Genomic DNA, 20,720 nt, shown 5'->3' with positions numbered 1-20,720 from the left:
TCATTACAATACTACAATCTGCAGAATCACTTTGTCCAGCCAGCCTGTAGCCTGCTTCTTCATATGCTGACTGGTGTGATCCCTTTTCTCAGGTCTGCTGCTAACTGTACATCTATCTCCCATCTCTGTGCTGGTTTTGGGACATTGATTAGGGGCTGCTTTCATGTTTTCTAATATAGTGGGCCATGTCACGTCACACAACAGGCCATTTGATGGGAAATAGATTTACTGTGTACCAAGAACTTGATAGGGTGGTAGGTTACCTCTTCTCACAGAGGTCCCCAGGACCTCTTCCTGCCACCTGCAGCCAGTGCAACAACAGCATCCTCAGCACTTCTTCCACAGAGTTGTTCTTTGGTGCTACTTCCACCCACTTGTCTACTTCATTCTTAGGCTTCTCTGAGGAGAGTGTGACTATTGAAAGAAAGCCAGGTTGCCCTTACTTAGTCCAATACAAATAATTGCTGGTAATTTTTGTCATTCTGTTTCCTCACTGGATTGCAAATACAAGTTTCTAGGTGACAGCTGGCTACAGGGCAACTGCAACATATAGTCTGCACAGAAGTTCTCACTTACCTGAATACACCCTTCACAATTTGCCAAGATTGTAAGCTCATCATTTAAACCTGGAATCTTGGCTAAAATCTGGCTTTCTCTGACGTCAGAGAAACCTTCAAGCGTGTGGTTGTGGCATTGAAGGATATGTATTAGTGAGCACAGTGAATATGGGTTGACAGTTGGACTAGATGATCTCAGAGGTATTTTCCAACCTTAATGATTCTATGTAACTTAAACATTCTGTATCGTATGCTATTGTATTATTTACTAATGGACATGGTTTATGCCTTGGCGTAAAAATAGGATCGTGCAGAAAAAAGATGATTTTCTTTGGGCTGTCTTTTTACAAATCCTTCAAGATGGCTCCTTGTTCAGTGGAATTGAAAGGAAGTAAGGATTAGAATACCAGTGGAGCACTTAATTCTGGAGCTCTGAGTTGCAGAGGCCCCATTGTAGATGATCCCCAGCTCTTTCAAGAGCTGGTTTAAGGTAGGTGCCAGCAGCGATGCTTTGAATGTCAATGTAGTACAATATTGCATGTTCTGGTGTAACTGTGTATATATGCATTTCCGCTTAGAATAAAAGTGGTCTTTTTCACTCCAACTGTTCTATTATGGAAGGAGTCAGATTAGAAGTAAAAAAAAAAAGGTGATATACGCCAAGTAAAAAGTTGCACTGCTAGAACTACTGCATTTACAAAATACGCCTTACATTGTGCTGGTGGAATTTCCTCTTAGCATCCCACAGAGATGAACCTTGAGTTGCATTAAGCATTTCTGTAGCATGTACCAAAGCTCCACAGAGAGGTCTGACTTGGTTTTCAAGAGTTGGGAATTCCCATTTGAGGAATTACAATTTAACTGGATGTCTTTTATTCCAGACAGTGCTGTCTAAAACTCTTAGAATAAAAAACTGTGATTATCCGATGTTGGAAATGATGCATCTACACACTTGTAATTCACAATACCACTTTGACTTTCCTATTCAATGTATTTGACCTTAACTTTATCTCTACTAGAGTTACTCGGCAGCTTTTTTACAGAGAGATTAAGTGTAGTTATTGTAATATTGTGTACAATACTGATCTGTGGTTGAAGATTTAAAAAGCCTGTGCATTTGTGCATGATGTAAATGTCTAATACAAATTATATAAAAATCAGAAATCTTTATGTTGCAGAGGAACTTGTCATAGCTGATTTTGAAGCTCCAGCTGGTCATTAGGAGAATTACCTAAAGCTTTCTTGCTGACAGCGTTTGAAGTCTCTCATCTTCATGGTTGTCCTTGTTTTAGGTTTATGACTGATGCAGCTCGACGTGAGCAGGAGTCTTTGAAGAAGAAGATTCAGCCGAAACTCTCTTTGACTTTGTCAAGCACGGTGTCCCGTGGGAATGTATCCACTCCACCTCGCCACAGCAGTGGAAGCCTTACTCCTCCCGTCACCCCTCCAATCACTCCTTCCTCTTCATTTCGTAGCAGTACTCCAACAGGTAAGCATATACTGTTTTGCTTAGTTCCAAATCAGCTTGCATTTTGTTCTGTGTGGCTTTTGAGAATATTTATTTAGAGAGCAGCTATGCACTGAACACTCTTTTATCTTCTCTCTGTTGGAGGTGTTAATGTACTCTGTCTGTGCAGTCTAGCAGTTTCTATGAATTATGTATTAGTATCTTTTACAGTTTTGATTGAAGTCAGCCAAGAGACTGTAAAGTCAGCACGCTGTGTTGATAGCCAAGTCATCCTGATTTTCCCAGGTATAAAATCCTGGGAAGTTTTTTTCACTGTTTGAAGAAACTGAAAGTTGTTTGCTATGTTGAGCCAGATCTCTTGACCCAAGTTATTCTGGTTTACATTAGCTAGGGATCTTGTTTCAGACAGTAGCAATACGCTTCAAGTTAAATTTCATTTTTTCAATTCTAAAAATATAAATGCATATATGTCTTGTCCCACCTATGAAGGGGGAGAGGGGTGACTAGATTTGTAAATTTCCCATTAGGCTAATGTTAAACAATATTCAAGGTCAAAGCACAGTCATCGTTTTTTATGAGAATCTCTGTACTACAATTATCTTAGAAGTATTGGCACTCTTACAGTTATCAATCTAAGCTGTGCAGTTACACTATGTGACTTTATAAGAAATTGAAATTAGCTTTGGGTCACTTAACTTTATGACAGAAAAAAAAAAAAAAAAAAGAAAAGAAAAGAAGGGAAGGGAAGGAGGTGTTGGCAGGGAGACAGAGAGAGATCACTTGTCCAGCGTTGGTTCAGCCAAAGTATTGAAGTCACTAAGACTCCCAGAGCTTCTCTCAGGCATCCTTTTGTGCCTGCTGGATTTTAGAGGGTTCACTATTGCAAGTTCACTGGTAAGTCTACAACAGGTGAGTTTGCAGCAAGTAAGTTTGCCATAAACAAGTTTGCAGTCAAAACTTATGCAGCAAAATGGGAGTTTTGGACAAAGCAGTGCCCTCCTGTCTACACAGGGCTTTCCTTTGGCAAACCAAGTCTTCAGCCTTCAGTTTGTTGTCATGGCAGTGGTCTTATCTTAGAAGTGTTTGAGCCAATTTCAGGTGTACCACAGATAAAGTGGTTTTTTGTTGGTCTGCTACAGCCTACGCAGTTTTGTTATAAATAGAATCAACATATTCTTCTTAGTAAGAAATAGCATTAATATCCCTGCTTTGATAAATTGCCTTGCCGTGTATTTTGCATAAGCTATTCAACATTTTGGTGTTAACGATTAAATGAAAAAGGTGTAGCAGTCCATGTGTCACTCTCTAAGTTCTGAAATGAATGGTCTGTTCAGTGTGTCCCTGGATATGAAAAAGGGAAGAATGTTGAGTTATAGCTAAACAACAAAGTCTGAATGTAATTCAGAAAATTTAACAAATACTTTTTTTTTTTTTAATTATCTCCTCTTTGGAATGAACTGATTCACTTCCTTTGATACAGACATCAAGGAATTTCTCCTTCCATTTGATCTGTTTTGTTCAACTTCTACTGAGTAGGCTAATTCATGATGTGGTCAGGTAGCACAACTTTGAATGTCTGTCAGAACCACTGGTTAACTATCTGCTGTTTGAAATACACTCCAATGAACACTAACGAGAATTTATACTAAAATAATTCTGGTTTTGTTATTTATATAAACTTTCAATCTTTTAAAGTTATTCAGAATGTTGTTTTACCTGCAGTTAGGAGAATCAGCTTGTTTTGGCTAAGTGAGTTTCTGGGTTAACTGAGTCCTACTTGCCAGGTTATAAATAATAGCAGCTTCCACTTTCTGTGTTCTGTGTTGTAAGTTTCCCGTTGGAGCCATATTCCAAAGTTAGGATTTGGAATAGCCTGGTAGCAAAAACAACATATAAAACAGATATTCTTTCTTGAAGATGTTTGGTTTCTTTAAAAAATAAATAAATAAAGAGTGATTATTAATAGAATTATATTTCAGCAGAAGCTTCTCACCTCAGAATTTCCATTTTTGCCATCTTACAAGTTTGTTTGGACCTTAAATAGGCTTTGCAATTTTTCTGATAACTACAGAATTTCTCCTAGCATTTTCTTGGCATGGGATTTTGTTCTCAGTTATAGTTATAACATACATGCATATGTATGTATGTAATGTATGTATATATGTACATATATATACTCTAGATGTTCCCTGCTTGATCAGAGGGATTAGACCAGATGACCTCCAGAGGTCCCTTCCAATGCTAACCGCGCTGTGATTCTCTGATATGTAGATCACATGCTCAGAGTCCTGTTGTGGCTGAGTTTCTTTTCACTGCATAGGGAGCCTAGGAAAACGTCATCTGGGTAGGTGCTAACTGCTAGAATCCAAAATAATCATTGTCCTCATCGTCCTTTACACCTATGCTTCGTCAAAAAAGAAATGGAATTGCTTTTACCAATTTTATTCATCCTTGTGGTGTTACTTATATTATCTCTGATCTCAGTTGTTCTGTATTTTGTGAGGGTATTGAAATTCAGCTGTCTGGCATTACTGTTGCTGTGCTAGGTGTAAGTCCTGGATGGTTCCACTTTAGAAGGCAGAGAGAAAGCATGCCTTAAAAGCTGATGAGATGGCGTACAAATATCTGCATGTCCCTTAGCAGAGAACAGCTGTCCTATATAATGTTGTTTGCCATTCTTTCTTATGGTACAAACTGGAAACCTTTTGGGTCTCATTTTCCAATTAGTGTCCCCCATTTAGGTTTGCTGCTTGTCTTGGCCTCTGTAGATGTGGTGGTCTTGTCTTGAATAAAGAGGCCTTAACCTCAGTTATCTCTTCGTATGTCCATAGAGTGTATGTCCCACCATTGCCTGATGCTGTTCAGCTACTGTTGTCATTTTTCAGCAAAGAGTAATTTCATATAATGATCTCCCATCCCCATATTGACCAGATTTGAACCCACTTAGCTTATGAAATTTGATAAGAAACAGTTTGAGGTGGTTTGGCTGCGGAGAATGTTTGTTAAGCTTTGCAGTAAAAATGTATGCCAATGACTGCAGGCCAAATTCTCAGACAGAGCTGAGCAGCTTCCAAGCTGACACACATGCATGCTGCAAATGTTACATCCGTATGTACACCACCTTCTTGTGCACAAATGGCATTATTCACAAATGGCACGTTCAGCAGAAATACGTAGTGAAGAAGTGTGTTCTTGGAGGCTTTTCTCAGGTAACGAGGTAGACACGCATTTATCTGCAGACTCCGTGTGTGTTGGTCCCCTGAAACTGCCCATTTGTGATTTTGGTGGGAAGCAGAAAGGCAGCAGTTAATTTTCTGTACCTCCCCTCTGTTCCCTCAGGGGTGACCGGCATGTGCTGTCTCTGCTTACATTTGGCTTTTTGTTCCGTCTCCTGTAACAAGTTTTCTCTTCTTCTCAAGACCTACATCCTCCAATAATTGCCCACAGTTCACTTTAAGAAATTTGTTCCAGTTTTTGTTGTAACAATAGTGTCTCCCAGGAGACTTCGTTTAGTAGGCTTAAAACTCTTGTTAGGATTCGCAGGCAGGATTTAGCTGAAGAAATGGCTTCCATCGGTAATAGACTCCTTAGGGTGCAAGGGAAGTAGAGCTAAGTAGCAGCAGCACGCAGCTTATTTTGGAAAGACATTAACATTCTCAAACATTGAAATATCTTTCTTTAAGGAGTGCTCAATTAAGTCACAAAAACTCATATTGCCTTTATTTTTAAATGTCCGTTTTAAACCCACGAAGCTAATGAAGTCTGGTTATGGACAAAAATGGGGCTGACAGTGCATCTTTAACATACGCTGTTAATTTCTTAAACATTTTTATACATCTCTGTGGTTCGCAGATGAAATTTCCACCCCTAATTTGCTGGCTTTTGAGTGTAAGTCAGAGCATTGACGCTCCTTTGAAAACTGTGATATCTCTTCATACTGAAAAGCTTTAAAAAGATTCAGTGATAGTGATTTATTGGTAATTCATTATAAAAATAACCTCGTCCCAGTTTTAGTTGCAAAAGTAGTTCATAGTAATGAGCCTCAAACTTAAAAACTAAAATAAATAATAAAGCCTTTTTCTTTTTTTTTTCTTTTTTTTTTTTTAATGATTCCAAGCCTGGGTTTGTAAATTTCAGCCTGGAGTGAATTTTTGGCCCTCTTATAAATCCTAAAGCAAGGTTTTAATACTACCAACTGGCTTTTTAATGGCTCAGCCTAAGTCTTGTCCCTTTCACCTCCCCCCCCTCCAAAAGCTGGAGTACTTGGAAACCTCATAATTGGCATTACATTTTGCTCTGAAGAAAGTGGCTCTCAGACCTCCCTTTCCTGTTTATTTTGATTTTAATAGATTACAAGGTATAACGTTTATGCAGTTTTAATAGGTTTATAAACCTACTTACTGCCTGATTGCATTGGGCAGCTGATGGCGGTGAGTCCTGGCAGCAAGCATTGAGGATTCTATGGTTGGCTGCAATAGCTACAGCCATGTGTCAGTCCTTCCACTTGTAAAGGAGATGAAAGGGGTAAGTTTTCATGGGTGGTCAGAGCTGACCCTATGAGGGAGTTGGCAAGGCCCATTTTGATTTGCAGCTGTCATTTAAATAGCTGACTACCTATTGATTTATCTTACTAATTAGGGTAAATGCCTTTCTGGGGAGTCACATTTGTGCACTCATTTGATTGACTTCATTAGAAAGGTTTTACATTTCTACAATATGGCCAACTTCTTTGAAATTTCCACCAGCCCAATCTTAGCATTTGCCAAATTGTCCCCATTTTCCACCCACAGGAAACACCCAACCTTTTGGCCTCTTCCTTTTTTTTTTTTTTGTTTCTGTTTTATTTTTAAAGTAACATAAGAAATCCATAATTAATTTGCTGGAAAAAAAAATACTTTGTAGAATTGAATGCTTAATAAATCTAAGGCTGAACCAGTAATATTATAATCAAACAGGCTTAAACATTCTAAACAGTGATATTTTTAGACATAAAGGAAAACTCTGAGGCATTCAGGTTAGTACTATTGATGTAGCAAACCTCGTATTTACCATCTGAGGGTATTATGTGAATAATGATTTGGCAGATCTATGGCAACTGTGTAGTTTATAGTGCATGCCTAGATACAGTGCATAGAGCATATCCATAGCTGAAATCAAGACTGCTTTGTAGCTGTGTCAGTAATCCTAAAGCTGCACCATTTCAGCCAGTTTCAATATATCATGTGAAAAGGGCTAATATTTTTCTAATAAATCATACCAGTGGTGAACCATGACTTATATATGATTTAAAGACAGGAAGTGAAACTTAATATTTTTTCTGTTAAAAAAAAAAATCAGTCCTCAGCTAGTGTGCATTTTCAGAGCCTGTTGAAATAAGTACTTTCAATACTCAGCGTAACCCAACTCTTAAATCTGTACAATGATTTTAAATGTTTAGTTGTGTTGTAGATTTAGTTTCTGTTAAAGAGAATCATTCCCCATTCGCTCTACTACAGAATGTCTTCTGTGATTAATACCGTGTATGTATAAACTTATATGCAATAAAGTTAATAGATTCTTACAACTCAGGCTATTAATCTTTCCTCTTATTCAGTTGGATTTTGTTCAGTTTTCGAATGCAACTCCTGGCCAAACATTGACCAAAAAGTTACAGCTTCCTTTTGGTGTTAATGGGTGTTGCTACTGATGAAATAATTTAGAACTTCATTGTTCCCTTTATGGGTGACTAATTTAAAGGAGATTAAACTGTCTGTGTTACAACTTAGGCTCTCCTTTCTCCTCTCATCCAAGGCAGCTGGGTCTCAGAAATGAATCTGTAAGAATCCACCTCACTTGTGGCTTACTAAGAGCTTGTCTTTGTGGGAGCTTTGCTTTGGGGGAGATTGCAAGGCAGCGTGGAACAAACTGGGAGCTTTCTCAATAAGCATTGCTAACTCAAGTAATGTTATCTCGGTGACATGAGATATTATTCATTGAATTCTCCTGTATAGCATTTTCCTTCATGGATAACTCTTGAAGGAACCCCAAGGGCCTTCTCTCGAACCTATTCATTTTCATTTTTGAGAACGTTAAAGTTGAAAGCAAACCACCCATTGTTTGCTGGTAATAGCAATCAAAAACACAATAGTAATCAGCCATTGGAACTGGGTACTGAAACGGGGTGAGAGACGTGCCAGAAACTAATATGGTTTAGATTCTAAATGTGTGTTTGATTTTTGTTACTTCAGTTGTTTGAAAAATGTGTTGTTTTTTGTAATGCAAAAGCTCGTTTCTCTTCATAGGTATCAGTGCACCTAACATTCTAGCACAGTTTTCCATATGTTAAGCTTTCAACAATGAAGTTATCATATGGCACAGACAGCTGTTGTGCAGAGAGCCATTGCAGCACGTTAAACAGAGTCCAGCAAAGAAAGAGATCTGCTTAGCTAAGCTGCTTTGTAAGTTTAACGTGGACAGTAGAAATGTAAAATAAGCTTGAAATTGATTGAGGACTGAAAGGAGGGGGAAGGAGGTGCTCAGAGTTTTTTTGTTTACAGACGTGCTATCAATACGTAGCCCAGTTAATGTGGAATTTTAGCAGAACTGCTATTTATATCAGAATGTTTTCAGTTTCTGTCAGCAGATGGTAGTTCTGAACTCCATGTTAGGGTGAATCAGAGCAGACTGTGAACCATTAAATCCGCTATTCACTTGATAATCTGCAACAGCTTTTCCTTGGAGCCATGCAGATTGGCTCAGTACCGATGTGAGTGGAAGAGAGCTTGCTCTTTTGTGGTGTGCTGGCTCTTTTAAGGATAGTATGCTGCAAAATAATCTTAGGACAGTCAAGTCGATGGGAACGAGTACATGTCAATGGGCGTGGTGTGTTGTTTTCTTTAAGTTGTGCTACAAATTCAGCTTGTATGCATTTAAGCACAGGATTAGTGGTAAGCATCAAACCAGTCACTGAGGAAGTGAATGGCTAAATCTGAGCATTCAACAAGTCGTTTTGTCAGACCAGAATAAAGCATGTATGCACTTTGCAGAGTTGCAAACTCAAGAATTCATATAAGCACCAAACGTTAGCCATTCACTTCAAAAAATCTTCACCTGCATTAGCATATCTGAAATACTCAGGTTTAATTACTACACCTTGTAGTAATATAGTATAGTGTCATGCAGATGTAATTGAAAAAAATAATGAAAAGTAGAAATATGAGATGAAATCCCGGGGCTCTTTTATTAAATCGTCGCTGAGACGTTGGCTGAGAGTGCCACATTTTTGTGTGTATGACTTACAGGGTGCTTAGTGCAGTAAAGCACAAATCAACTAAGGTCTACTGTAACTTGAAAAAACACACTTTGAGAAGTAAGAGGAACCATCTCATTAGTTGTTCAGATTGACAGAAGTTTCTGCTTGCTTAACTGCCACTTAACTTGTGTGCCGTGTTTTTACTTAAAAATTAGATAGGCAGACCCACTCTTGTGTAAACAGTGTGGGCAAATAACTAAGCCGGACTTACAAAATGTAGACCAAATCATGTTCTTCAGCATAATGGAAGTTTGTCTGGATGGATCTGATATTTCAGGCCTACAATGTACGATAAAATATACGATGAAGTATCTCGAGGCGATTGCGTTGTGGTCTGTGGCAAAGCTGCCCTCTGAGGGACTTGGCTGGTGCCAGGATTTCACCTTTTCTGTGCAGATGACCAATGAGAACTTTGTTTGTGGTTACTGGAGCCAAAATGGTTCCATCTAATTGCAGGTTTGGGGGCCTATATTAATCCTACACACTAATTAATATATACAGATGTTTGCCCAGCATTTAGCAGTCTGAGGCGCCTATTCTAACTGAGCCTTATGGGTGTTCTTGTAAAAAATAAATGCATAAATAATAATTAAAAAAATAATGAAGGCCATTGTGCGAAGCAGTTGATCTACATATGAGTTAACTGTAATATATGTGTGTGCTGAGACATGGTATGAGATTTTAGCACAAGATTTTGGCTGAGGTGGTGACTGGGCATGAATAATAAGTAAAATCAGTGGTAGTTTCTGCCTTAAGGAATAAAGCTGTAGGAGGAGGTTTCCAATAACAATGAAAAATAATAAGTGAAAGTGCAATTATTTCCTATAGGCATTTTCTTAGCACAGGTGGGATTTGTTCTCAGCACCAGCTATAAAGATGTAGTTTTTTCAGAGCTCGATGCTACATTCCCCTGATGTAAAGGGAGCCAGGCTTTAAACTCGAACGTATTCATCTCCTTCCAGTTTTCCAGAGATAAGTGCTTAATCGCTCTGGTTTGGCTTAAGTAGCAGCCCAGTCTTTCCAGTAGTCATCATTACAGGTTCCTTAAAGAGGCAAAAATATGTATGGCATTGGTTACTCACTGACAAAACCAAACAACAACAAAAAAAGAAGAGTTTAAAAGAAAGATGAGTGACAGATTAGTTTCTCCTATGTAGCACGGGAGATAAGCTAGGTAAGGAACGACACCCAGCAAGACTGCAGGGGGAACTCAGGCAACAAAGTGTTGCTGAGCACCGAGGGTCAGCAGGGAAATGGAATAGGTGTGAGAAAGGAAGGGAGATTTTTGTCTGAAAAATCTAAGCAGGCTGAAGGTTTAGAGGCAGATCTTTTCTATTTAAATTATTTCATTTTGATTTCGTTATTTCATTTGTATCTTTGATCTGTCAAAGAAGATCTTGATTTTTTTTTTCCCTCTCCTTTGTACTGTCTTGTTACACGGCATTTAATGAAATGGAGCTGTGTGATGGGCATGTCTCTTACCAGGAGCCAGGGAGGCCTGCCCATGTGCTGTTGTTTTGTTTGGTTAGTTTTTATCATCTCACAGGCAAAACTGGAGGCTTCAGCCGTTCTGCAAACCACATCCCCATCTGCCTTACATTCAGAAAATCAAATTATTTTAAATAGTTGTTGGGAAAAATAGAGCTGTGCTGTGAGGGGAAATACATGAAGGCTTTTTTGGGGGAAAAAAAAAAATTCTTCTCAAATCTTTCCTTTGCATTTTCTGTTGTCCTTCCTTTCCCTGCTTTATGGGTACATTTTCCTTATAATGTTATATTTCTCATTCCAACCTTGGCAGGAAAAAATGCATTGAGCACAGCTTTGTATGAAAAAGGCATTCTGTAAAGACTGACTCGGTCTTCAGATGCAGTGCTTTCCAGCAGAAGTCTGCATTTTGCTAGAGGAGAAAGTGCATCAGAAATTTCACATTGCATCTTACTCATCTCCCTCACTGCAGGAAGCTTTACGTGTAGCCTCCCGTTCGTTGTATTTCCTCCTCCCAGCTCATTTGGAGCATTCTCGTTTGATACAAACATAAAACGTACCAGCAATTACAGAGCTACTGTGCGGTAGAATTGTATTTTAGTTGCACATACCTGTAATTAATTGTATGGGAATTTTCACAGTACTCTCCCTGAGGAACAATTTCATTGGAAAGTAACTATGTTGTCTAGACTACAGCAACTCATAAAATCATCACTGGTTTTGATTTTTGAGCTACAAAGCAGTAATAGAACCATGGCTCATAGATTTAAAGTACTTCCAAGTGCAGGAACTGTTTTATAATCCCCGTCTTAGAAGTCTAACCTGACAAACTGTTTTTAACGGGGTCAGGAACAGAAAATGTACGACAAGCTTAAAGTAAAGATCGTCTCTGTGTTAATTTGCGATAGGAGCTTTTTGGTGTAAAAGTGCATCCTTTGAATGTGGATCTTTCTTCCTCCAAATGCAGAAAAGAGGCATGTGTTTTGTCTGAATGTAACTGCCTTTCGTGGCTTGTGGCATAATTGGTTTAATGTAGGAATAGCTTGACACTCAAAAAGGAACTTCAGTGGTCCTGAGTAACAAGGACAGCATTCATGTTTGTGTATTTACACTGCAAGGGCCAATTGGTGGAAGGATTAAAAAAAAACCCACAGCTATTTAGCTTTATGAATAATCTGCTAATTACCTCAAAAATTGCTAACTGAATGCACAAATGTATTTCAGAAGGTTGGAAACAATGGATGGACATGTGGCACTTTTAGGTGGTTGTTTAAATCACGTATACATACGTGCATACACGTACTCACACATAAAGTACCACACTGCAAGTCTGAACGGGATTATTTTGTATCATGATAGTGACTCAAGAACTGAGAAGAGCACTTGAGCTCTACTGGTGCTGTATGTCTGCACCCTGAAAGGAGTTACGGCTTTCAGAAAGTTAGTACAGTGCCTAGCTGAAAAAAAAAACCCCATGCTTTCTTAGGCCAGCACTTCAATGTACTGAAGATGGTGAAACTTAAGCAAATGTTTGAGTTTTCCTTGCACCTTAGCCAAAGCAAATCAGAGGCAGAAAAAAGCAAGGGCTAACGTGCCATTTCACACTTGATGATTTAAAACACAGAGAGTTTTATTTCACAGGGGAAATGGTGTATTGTGAGTTGATGTTAGCCAGTACATGGTCATCAAAATGAGGTGAAATGCCAGGAAACGCAGGATCATTTAGCTCTCGCATGTTACCAAGTGAGCTAAAGGCTTGCTAACCCCAAAACTATATGTTCTCTTATATTTTAAGCATTTCTGGCCTTGCAGGTGGGAGGCACCACTCGAATACTAACTGAAGATCAGGCCTGGTCCACACTAGCACGGTCTCTTGTCTTGTTAAGATATCTCCAGATATAGTCAGACAGCATCATCCTGAGCAGTTTCCTGGCACTTCTGCCTCTAATGCGAAAGGATACCAGAAGCCAAGGTGCAATGGAAAATAACAACTTGAAAAGTACTTTCAATTCAGCCTTAGTGTAATGATGCATTGTATGAAACAACTCACACCTGGTAACGTCTGTCTGTGCAACTTATTGAAACCATGATAGCCTCAAAGGACGGTTTCTGACAGCATACCAAGAGCACTGCAGTGCAAATTTTATTTTATCAAAAGAAATGAGAGGAAATACGACTCCTTGCTGAATATTTTTGGATGTTAAAATTGTATTTCTTTTTCCAAAAATAATGAGGTTTTGTTTAAAAAAAAAACCTTAACAGCCCTATGCTGTAGATAGACAGGATGACAAAAGCCTTGATCCTGGTTCAGAATTAAACTTAGTCCTTACTATTGATTTTGAGTTATCTTTCAGGTTACATTGATGGAGTTTCTTCAATCTAGATGGTCGGGCAGGTAGTGTAGTTCTTGTGCTAAGCGTAGTTCTTGTGCAGAATAAATCTTCTTAGCCTTCACTGCATTGAAGTGGAGAATATGCCATTGCCTCCCATGTTGTTGGGCAAGGCTGTAATCCTCCCAGGGCTTGCAAGCATGGAATCTCTTCAGCACAAAACTGCTGAAAGAGCTCTGGGCTGCACTGGTGCTCAGTGGGCAGGTTGCCGCAGGACACCTTTGGCATGATTATTCAACCCATCCAGCCCATCTTGGAAGTAGCCACATAGCTAAATTCTACTGAAATCAGCTGTGCTCTCCTTGCACCAAGTGCTACCAACGCAGCAATTTGTTGGATCCGGAGCCTGGTCGTAGCTTGGTGCATCCTTTTTGGGTTTCTGTGCTGATAAATGGAAAGCACGTAGCAGTTGGGTAGGTAGGGAGTGTGTGCACTGCAAGTTTTATGGCCTGTACTGTAAGTGGCTGAACGGCTTTTGTGCAGCTGTAAAGCATGTTTAACCTGATGTTATAAAACATGTCTCAAATGTATTTTCATAGCTTCATAAACTGTAGTTCATTTATGTAGGTACTTTTTATTGTAATCCTTTATCTTAAACATGAAACTGTTTCCTGATACTGCTTCTACTTTTTTCCTTCTTTTTATGAAAAGCAAAAAAAAAAAAAGAGGGAAGAAAGAGAACAGAAAAGCTACCTTTTTGTTACATGCATCAGGAGAGTCCTTAAGTGCAGCAAAAGCGCCCTGAACTTGCATTTTTGTATTGCTAACCTCAGAATGCAGGCCTAGCAACTAAAAAGCCAAAATAACATTAATTATGAATGTTCTTCTCGCTGTGGTTTTTGGAATATAAGTTTGGAACAGATGTTCGGGAGGGAGAGAAGGGGGAGGAAGGACGGAGTTGTTCTCAGCCCCAACTGGTTTTAATTCTTTCTTGAACATTTTGAGTCTATCTTTAAACGTTTGCCAGAGTTTAATTAACGTCCCATGACTAAAGGTGGAAAATGTCCTGCTTTGTTTTTCCTCAAACATATACCTGCACTTGCGGCTCATGCCAAAGCCAGAGAAAGAAAGGATTTCAGCTGGCATCGGTTTTATGACTGTTACATTAATTTACAAGTTAAGCCTCAGTTGGGAGGGGTCTGCCGGATTCATTTATTTATTTACTTATTTTATTTTCATGATTTTAAAAAAACCTGCCACGTAAAACACTGCCATTTAATTACAGGGAGCTTATGCTCTTGTTTGGTGAGCATTTAATAGCTTCTTCCTTGTGTGAAGTTGTAGAAATCTACTTTTAAGCTACGTTTAAAGCAGAGATTGCGTTCTTGGGTTTATCATGTTTTCCCTGTACTGCGTATAAACAGGAGATTGTACATTATTGAAAGCCCTTATTTTTTTGTATGTGTGTGTGGAAAATAGGATTGGGGGGAAAAAAAAAGTTTATGTAAGAATGCAAAATAACTTCCCCAGACTATTGGCGCAGTGTGACCATAAAACCTCAACAGCACATTGTGCAGTGACATTCTAACAATTTGCTTTAGCACCTCTGCAGCGTTTTCAGAAGGTCCTGTTCTACAAAACACATGGCACGGTATCAGTTGACTGTTTCTTTCCAGAATCCGCTCTTTCCATGCATGTTTTTGTGATTAGTTGCTGTTTCACTATTAATTGCAAATAGAGATATATATATTTTTATTTATTTACCTTATTACGTGAATGTTTTATTTGCATTTGTACATCCAGTAAGTTACGGTGTATCCGCTTATGGGGGTGTGCAGGCTCCTTGTGATGGATTTATAAGCTCCAAGCTGGGATTTTCTGTGTTTTATTTTTAGAGAGTGTTCTTTGCCATGCATATATCAAGATACAGATATATCAAGATAGAAAATGGCATGTAATTGTTCCTAAGGCCAGAAAGAATCCAGCTGTTCCACCTAGCCCTATATTGGCTCTAGAGGAATTTCTAACCCTAGTTTTATTAGTTTTAATTCACCCTGTGGCCCAGAATGTCGAGCAGATCTAACGTGTAAGTAGTTTCCAATTTTACTAACAGCAAGTAAGCATATATAATGCTAACATTGATACTAGTAGTACATTAAAAAATAAGCATGATGCTGTTTATTTTTTCCCGTTATTATTTTAGCTTTATCTCCAGCATTTTGGGGTGATTTCCCAAGTAGGCTGCCTCAGCTGAAGTCATTCAACGTGAAAATGCGGTCTGTTCGGTTTTGTGTTTCTACCTGTAGGATCTGAAGTCTGTGTGGTTTACGCCAAAGATTCAAACTTTGTAATTGAATACATCTTAGGTTGCTTAAAATTCAGTATGGGCTTACAACGAGCATTTAAATGAGACCAAAAGTGCTTTTGAAATGTTGGAATAGCCCCATCTGCCATTTTACCTAAAACACTAAGGTTATCAGTGGGTGTATATCTGTACTTGTGGGATGATCCTGTTCGAAGCATCACTGTTCAAACGAGCTTTTGGGGCTCTCCTTGTGGCTGCCAAGTTGCAGTTGCCATTTCTGCAGCCACTTTGTGTGTTCCTGGGGGATGTCCAGAAAGACCTGATCGCACCCTTGCCTGCTTAAATGTTGCCCCTTGATGCAGCAGACCCTGGTGGCTGAAAGCTACCCTTCAGCTACTGCAAACAAACAAGAACAAGTAGTTCATGGTATAACACTTCTTCAGAGCTTTTCGAAGTACTTTGTGCATTAAAACAACGTTAGAAATCATATTCCTCTTTGTACTTGAATCTGCATGCACATCATTACACGAGGCACATTTTTGAAACGCTCGTGGGCTTTATTCACTAATTGAGCTTTGCCTCATCCAGAGACAATAGAAAATCAGTTCCTCTAAATAATAATAGTTCCTAAACAGCCAGTCATTTAGTGCCCGATACTGGCTCTGTGCTGGGAGAGCACTGGAAGGCAGGGCGGTTTCTCCAGAAGACATTTTTCTGGTCGAATCCTGCTCTGACTGGTGTTGTGAGGAAGGGCAGGGTGCTGGCCAGAGGGCAGGACACACAAAGCACAGCCACCACGACCTGCTGCGGCTCCCTGGAAGGCCGAGGCGGTAATGAGCTGTAATTGCTGCTCTGGGGGCTCCTTTGTGATCGTGTAGAGGGACGGAGGTCTCTTGCCAGCCTTGGCGGATGCCTGCTGGACAAACCATAACCATCTCAAGCGATGGCAGTGCTGCCAAGCATTCCACTGCCTTTGGAAACGTGTTTGCCTCTCGCTCAGGAACCAGGCCCAGAGATGCTGGTTAGAGTAAGAGAGAAGACTGAGCGATGTGTGTTGTGCCTGCTGCGTGAAGAAAGTCCATCCAGCCTTCTCCATGGGGAACCCAGCACTCATGCCACGTAGATGCTTAATCAAACACCAAAATTGCACTCGCAGTCTGAAATACCAGCATCTGTAGCACTTACACAGTGGTTTGCTTAAACTACCCAAGCTTTTTTTGGTTGTATTATGTATGTGTTAGCATCGTCTTCATGAACGTGAATGATGAACATATTTTTGGAAACATGAAAAAGGAATCTAAATGGACCTGTCACAGAGGCTGGGAAACATTTTCTGTCCTCTCAGTTCCTTCTCCAACAGCAAGCAGGCAAAGGAAAAACCCCATCTCCGACTGTGTGGGTGATCCAGTGTTGGAAATTTGTTGCCAGAGCCCAGCACACTGTGCCACCCGTACCAGGTCACAGCCAAAGAGCCCTGCTGCGGCCTCTAGGCTAAGAACTTGCCTAGCAGCTGTGACATGTTTTATTTAACTGTTTTGTATTTCATTGCTCTTAGCATTTATTTCCTGTGCTCTATATAAAGGAAGAATATTCTGTTTCGAATGACTCGATATGCCCTCAGACCAGCAATGAGTATCAGCTGTGGGAATGTTCTCCTTGCTGCTGCGTGTGGAGAGAGACTGTGTGCATCCATGGGCATGCGGTGGAGAACTTTGATAATTCCATAAATGTGCTTTGCTGTTAGACCACAATTCATGTAATATTAATTATTCACTTTTTTTTCCTTTTCTTTTTCCTTAATCAAGGAAGCTGTCACAGTATATGGGAATGCAGACTCCTTAACATAAGAAGTGCTCTCATAAAACTGTTTCTGTGAAATAGAAACTGCAGGTCCCGCACGGGACAAAGTGTGAAGCTGAATTTTTATGAGAGATCATTGGAACAACTGTGAACTTTCAGTGACACTAGCAATGCTGCTTCCCACTGCAGTGAGCTTTTTGCTCATAGTTATTCATTGTATGCGTGAATGTATGCTTTCTGGTCACGGAAATAATTGGCAAGGATATGTTGTTTTGTGTTTTTTTTTTTCCTTGGGAGGAGAAAGGAAGAACTCGTAATGTTCTTGATCACAGATCAAGATAGATTATATTTGTTGTAATCGCGCATGCAGCATGTGCTGGTTTTAATCAGCTTTGTGTTTTTAGTATTACAAGGCACGCTACAGAAGTTGAATACACGTTAAATAACTGCAAGCGATATGCACCTGCTAGAACCACAGGTTGAGGAAGAAAGTCCTCTGGAAATCACACAGAGGCATGAAGGTGTGCACAGGAAAGGTAGAACTGGATCTTGGCTACAGCGGTATGAATACCAAGTAACTTCCACAAGTCTATAAGATAAAGCTCTAGATTTTCAGCAGTGTAATTGGGATGTTGTCTATGCCAGAACGTCAGATAGTTAACTCCTGCAAGATGCTTTTGAGGTATGTTTAAGTTACTTGTTTCACATGCTGGAAGAAGTAGAAGATAGGTGTGCAACAAGTCAAGTCTTTGCTGTAGGGTGACGTGACATAGTCATTGACTGCAATAGCAAAACTGAGTGGAAGAAGAGGTGGAGCAAGCCTTGATGCTGCAACTTTGCTTTTCGTCACACTATTAAGACTTCTAAGCACCCAGGCAGTAGTCACGGTCCCTTTAAGAGCATATTTCTTCTTCTGGCAAATAAACTGCTGTGAAGCATCCAGCCACCTCAATTGTGATGCTTTTTGTTTACACTGCATACAAATTAAAACAGAAATAACTTGTTGGGATGCTTTTGTGACCCTGTATATAATTTATGTCTTTTTGTAAGTGGTAATTGCATGCAATACCTGGCTCTGCCATGGCAGCCAATGCAAGCTGTGCCTTGTGGTGTCCAGCTCATGTCCATCTCCACTTGTGGAGCCCACCCCTTGCTTGAGTGGCAGTGGCACGGTCTCAGCATGGGGAAATTCCAGAAAACAAACAAAACCCTAGCTTTCTTTCCTTGCCTTTGGATTGTTTTGTTTTGTTTTTTGAAGTGAGCCTTCTGGTGTGGTTGCTGGAGGAAGGAGAGAGGAGATGGCTTAGTAGGCCAGGACCAAAGGAACATTGCATGCAAGGAATAGGAGCAGCACTGGGAAGATGTTGTTTAGGCACTGGGAAGAGAAGACACTGATTCTAGCTCAGGGTGAGGTCTATGTGGGGTCTCAGAATGAAAGCTATGCAACGCATGCAGCTGGATATGGTGGAAAGGAGGGAGCTGGCAGGGACACTCAGGAAGAACCTGGCCAGAGGAGAGAGCTGGAGAATTGAGGATAGTTGCTATTGCAGAACTAGTCTTTGGTTACAGCAGTAACACTGTAAGTTTGTACAGCACCTTGCTGAAAGCAGGAGCTGCTCGAGCAGCCTTTCCCTTCCAGGTTTTTAGAACCTCATCGAATAAAGGTACGTGTCGTTGAGTTTTGGGGCAGCCATTTGCTTCAGAAGTCCAGTTGGGGCGTTTTTCCTTTGAACACCAGAGTGGGGAACAGTGGCCCTCCTGAGCATTATGAGAAGCAGGGAGGCCACCAGCATGCTGTGCTGCAGGAGGGGCTGCTTGCTGCCCAGAGGGGCGCTGTGCCCCCACCCATAGGTTAACCATAGGTTAGGCGCAAAGGTGCTGACACTCTTATATTCCCCTTGGCAAGCAAATAATGACATTTACTATTGTGCAACAGCACCCAAGTCTAAAAAAGAAAGAAGCAGCAGCGAGTAAGAAAGCTGTATCTCGATGAAAGCGTGAGGCTGTGCGCTCCCTCCCTGCAGCACTGCTGTCCCCTGGCCGGCTGCCCATACACCTGACTGCCGCCCGGCGTGGGAACGCTGCGCCCAGCCGTGGCCGTGCGGTGCTTAATTAAAGCCCCCGACCTGCGTGCTGGGCTTCTCGTTTCTCCTCTCTGTTATTTTTCCCTTTCTGGTTTGTCGCACGCAAGCAGTGAGGCTGGTGGGGCACCTCTTGGGTCGCTGCTCTCAGCCACTGACAGCTGAGGAAATTAAATTCGGAGGCGGAATCGGTTAAAAGCGTGACTAAAGCCGTGTTGTTTTGCTATGGCAACTGAAACAACATAATTATTTAAAGGAGAAATTTTTATTGCTAATGAATTCTTTTTAAGACAGTCGGTTCTTACATTTTGTTTATACCAGCTCCCTCTTAAATACATTTTGGGAATTGTTTGTTGTCTTTTAAGAGAGCAGAAGCAACTGAGTTCAGTAGGACGCTGTTAGATAAGGGCGGTGGTATCTGCAGTTCCAGCTTGTGTAAAGTAGTGTGCCTTCAAGGTACACTGCATCGTTAGCAGTGTGGCTGCTCAGGGAGAGAAGGAAAGCGCGTTCCTATGGTTATTCACGTAATCCTATTTGTAAAATCCCCACTGACGTGTCTGGGTTTAAAAACTGGAGACACCGGAGAGCTTGTTTGTACTGATACACAACTCTTTTGTCTGCACCGGATGAAATGTTGCATTTTGGTGCAGGTAAGCTGATGAAAATGAAACCCTGGGGATGTGCTGAGCTTGCAAATGCTCAGACGTGCTTCCTGCTTTCTTCCCTCTTTCATTGAGTCTCTAAGGAAGGCCAGGCAAATGTTGCAGAGTCAGATCTGCGTGAAGCTATTAGAAAAATTAAAGGATGCTGTGAAAGTAAAGGAAGAAACGCATCGTTATGGTTACTTCAACTCCTCACCGCTCCTGCCTCTCCTGTCCCCTGTGTTGTGTATCGCCTGTTAGGTTTTCTAACGCACGTCTTATAAAAGCATGCTCCTTGTTGTCACTGAGAGTGGCGATACCCTCAGTAGCTGTCACAGTCTCAGGTGTTATTTACTTTAGGAAGACAAAATCCTGCTTGTGAGGACATCACCCCCCTTCAAGGGGTTATTTACGATGGCACAAGTTGTTGGTGTCGGCACCTGGAAACCCTCGCATGTTTTTTTATCCTAAAAATGCATACATTTATTCACAGGAGGTTTTTCTGTTGCGTTTGGTCAAAAAAAAGACTGAGCTGAAAAGCTTGAAAGGAGCAGCTTGAGGAATTTTTTCCATCAAGATACAATCAAGGGCAGGAAATCGTAGAAGCAGAGTTGTGGTTTTGCCTCCATATTTTTTTTTTTTTTTTTATTAGTTAATTAAACTCTAACAACTCTTAACTTCATTTTCGGTTAACTGTTCCTAGAGTTCAGAAATATTTTAAGAGGTCAATAATGCTTTCCTTGGCTCTCGGTCCTTCTGTGT

At 40.4% G+C, this 20,720-nt stretch overlaps 1 protein-coding gene across 3 annotated transcripts in view; it reads left to right on the top strand.

The window, feature by feature from the left end:
• Positions 1–20,720, top strand: part of JAZF1 (JAZF zinc finger 1) — a 172,944-nt gene that overhangs the window by 142,112 nt on the left and 10,112 nt on the right. For all 3 annotated transcript variants that reach the window (NM_001199618.2, XM_015281472.4, XM_046923111.1), the window contains one exon: positions 1,850–2,046. In NM_001199618.2, coding sequence (NP_001186547.1) covers positions 1,850–2,046 — 197 coding nt within the window. The remainder of the gene's footprint in view (positions 1–1,849; positions 2,047–20,720) is intronic.

The sequence above is a fragment of the Gallus gallus genome, chromosome 2 (genome assembly GCF_016699485.2).
Source record: "Gallus gallus isolate bGalGal1 chromosome 2, bGalGal1.mat.broiler.GRCg7b, whole genome shotgun sequence".
NCBI classification, from domain to species: Eukaryota; Metazoa; Chordata; class Aves; order Galliformes; family Phasianidae; genus Gallus; species Gallus gallus.
Note: the sequence above shows the minus strand (reverse complement) of the source record. Positions and strands in the feature narration are given on the sequence as shown.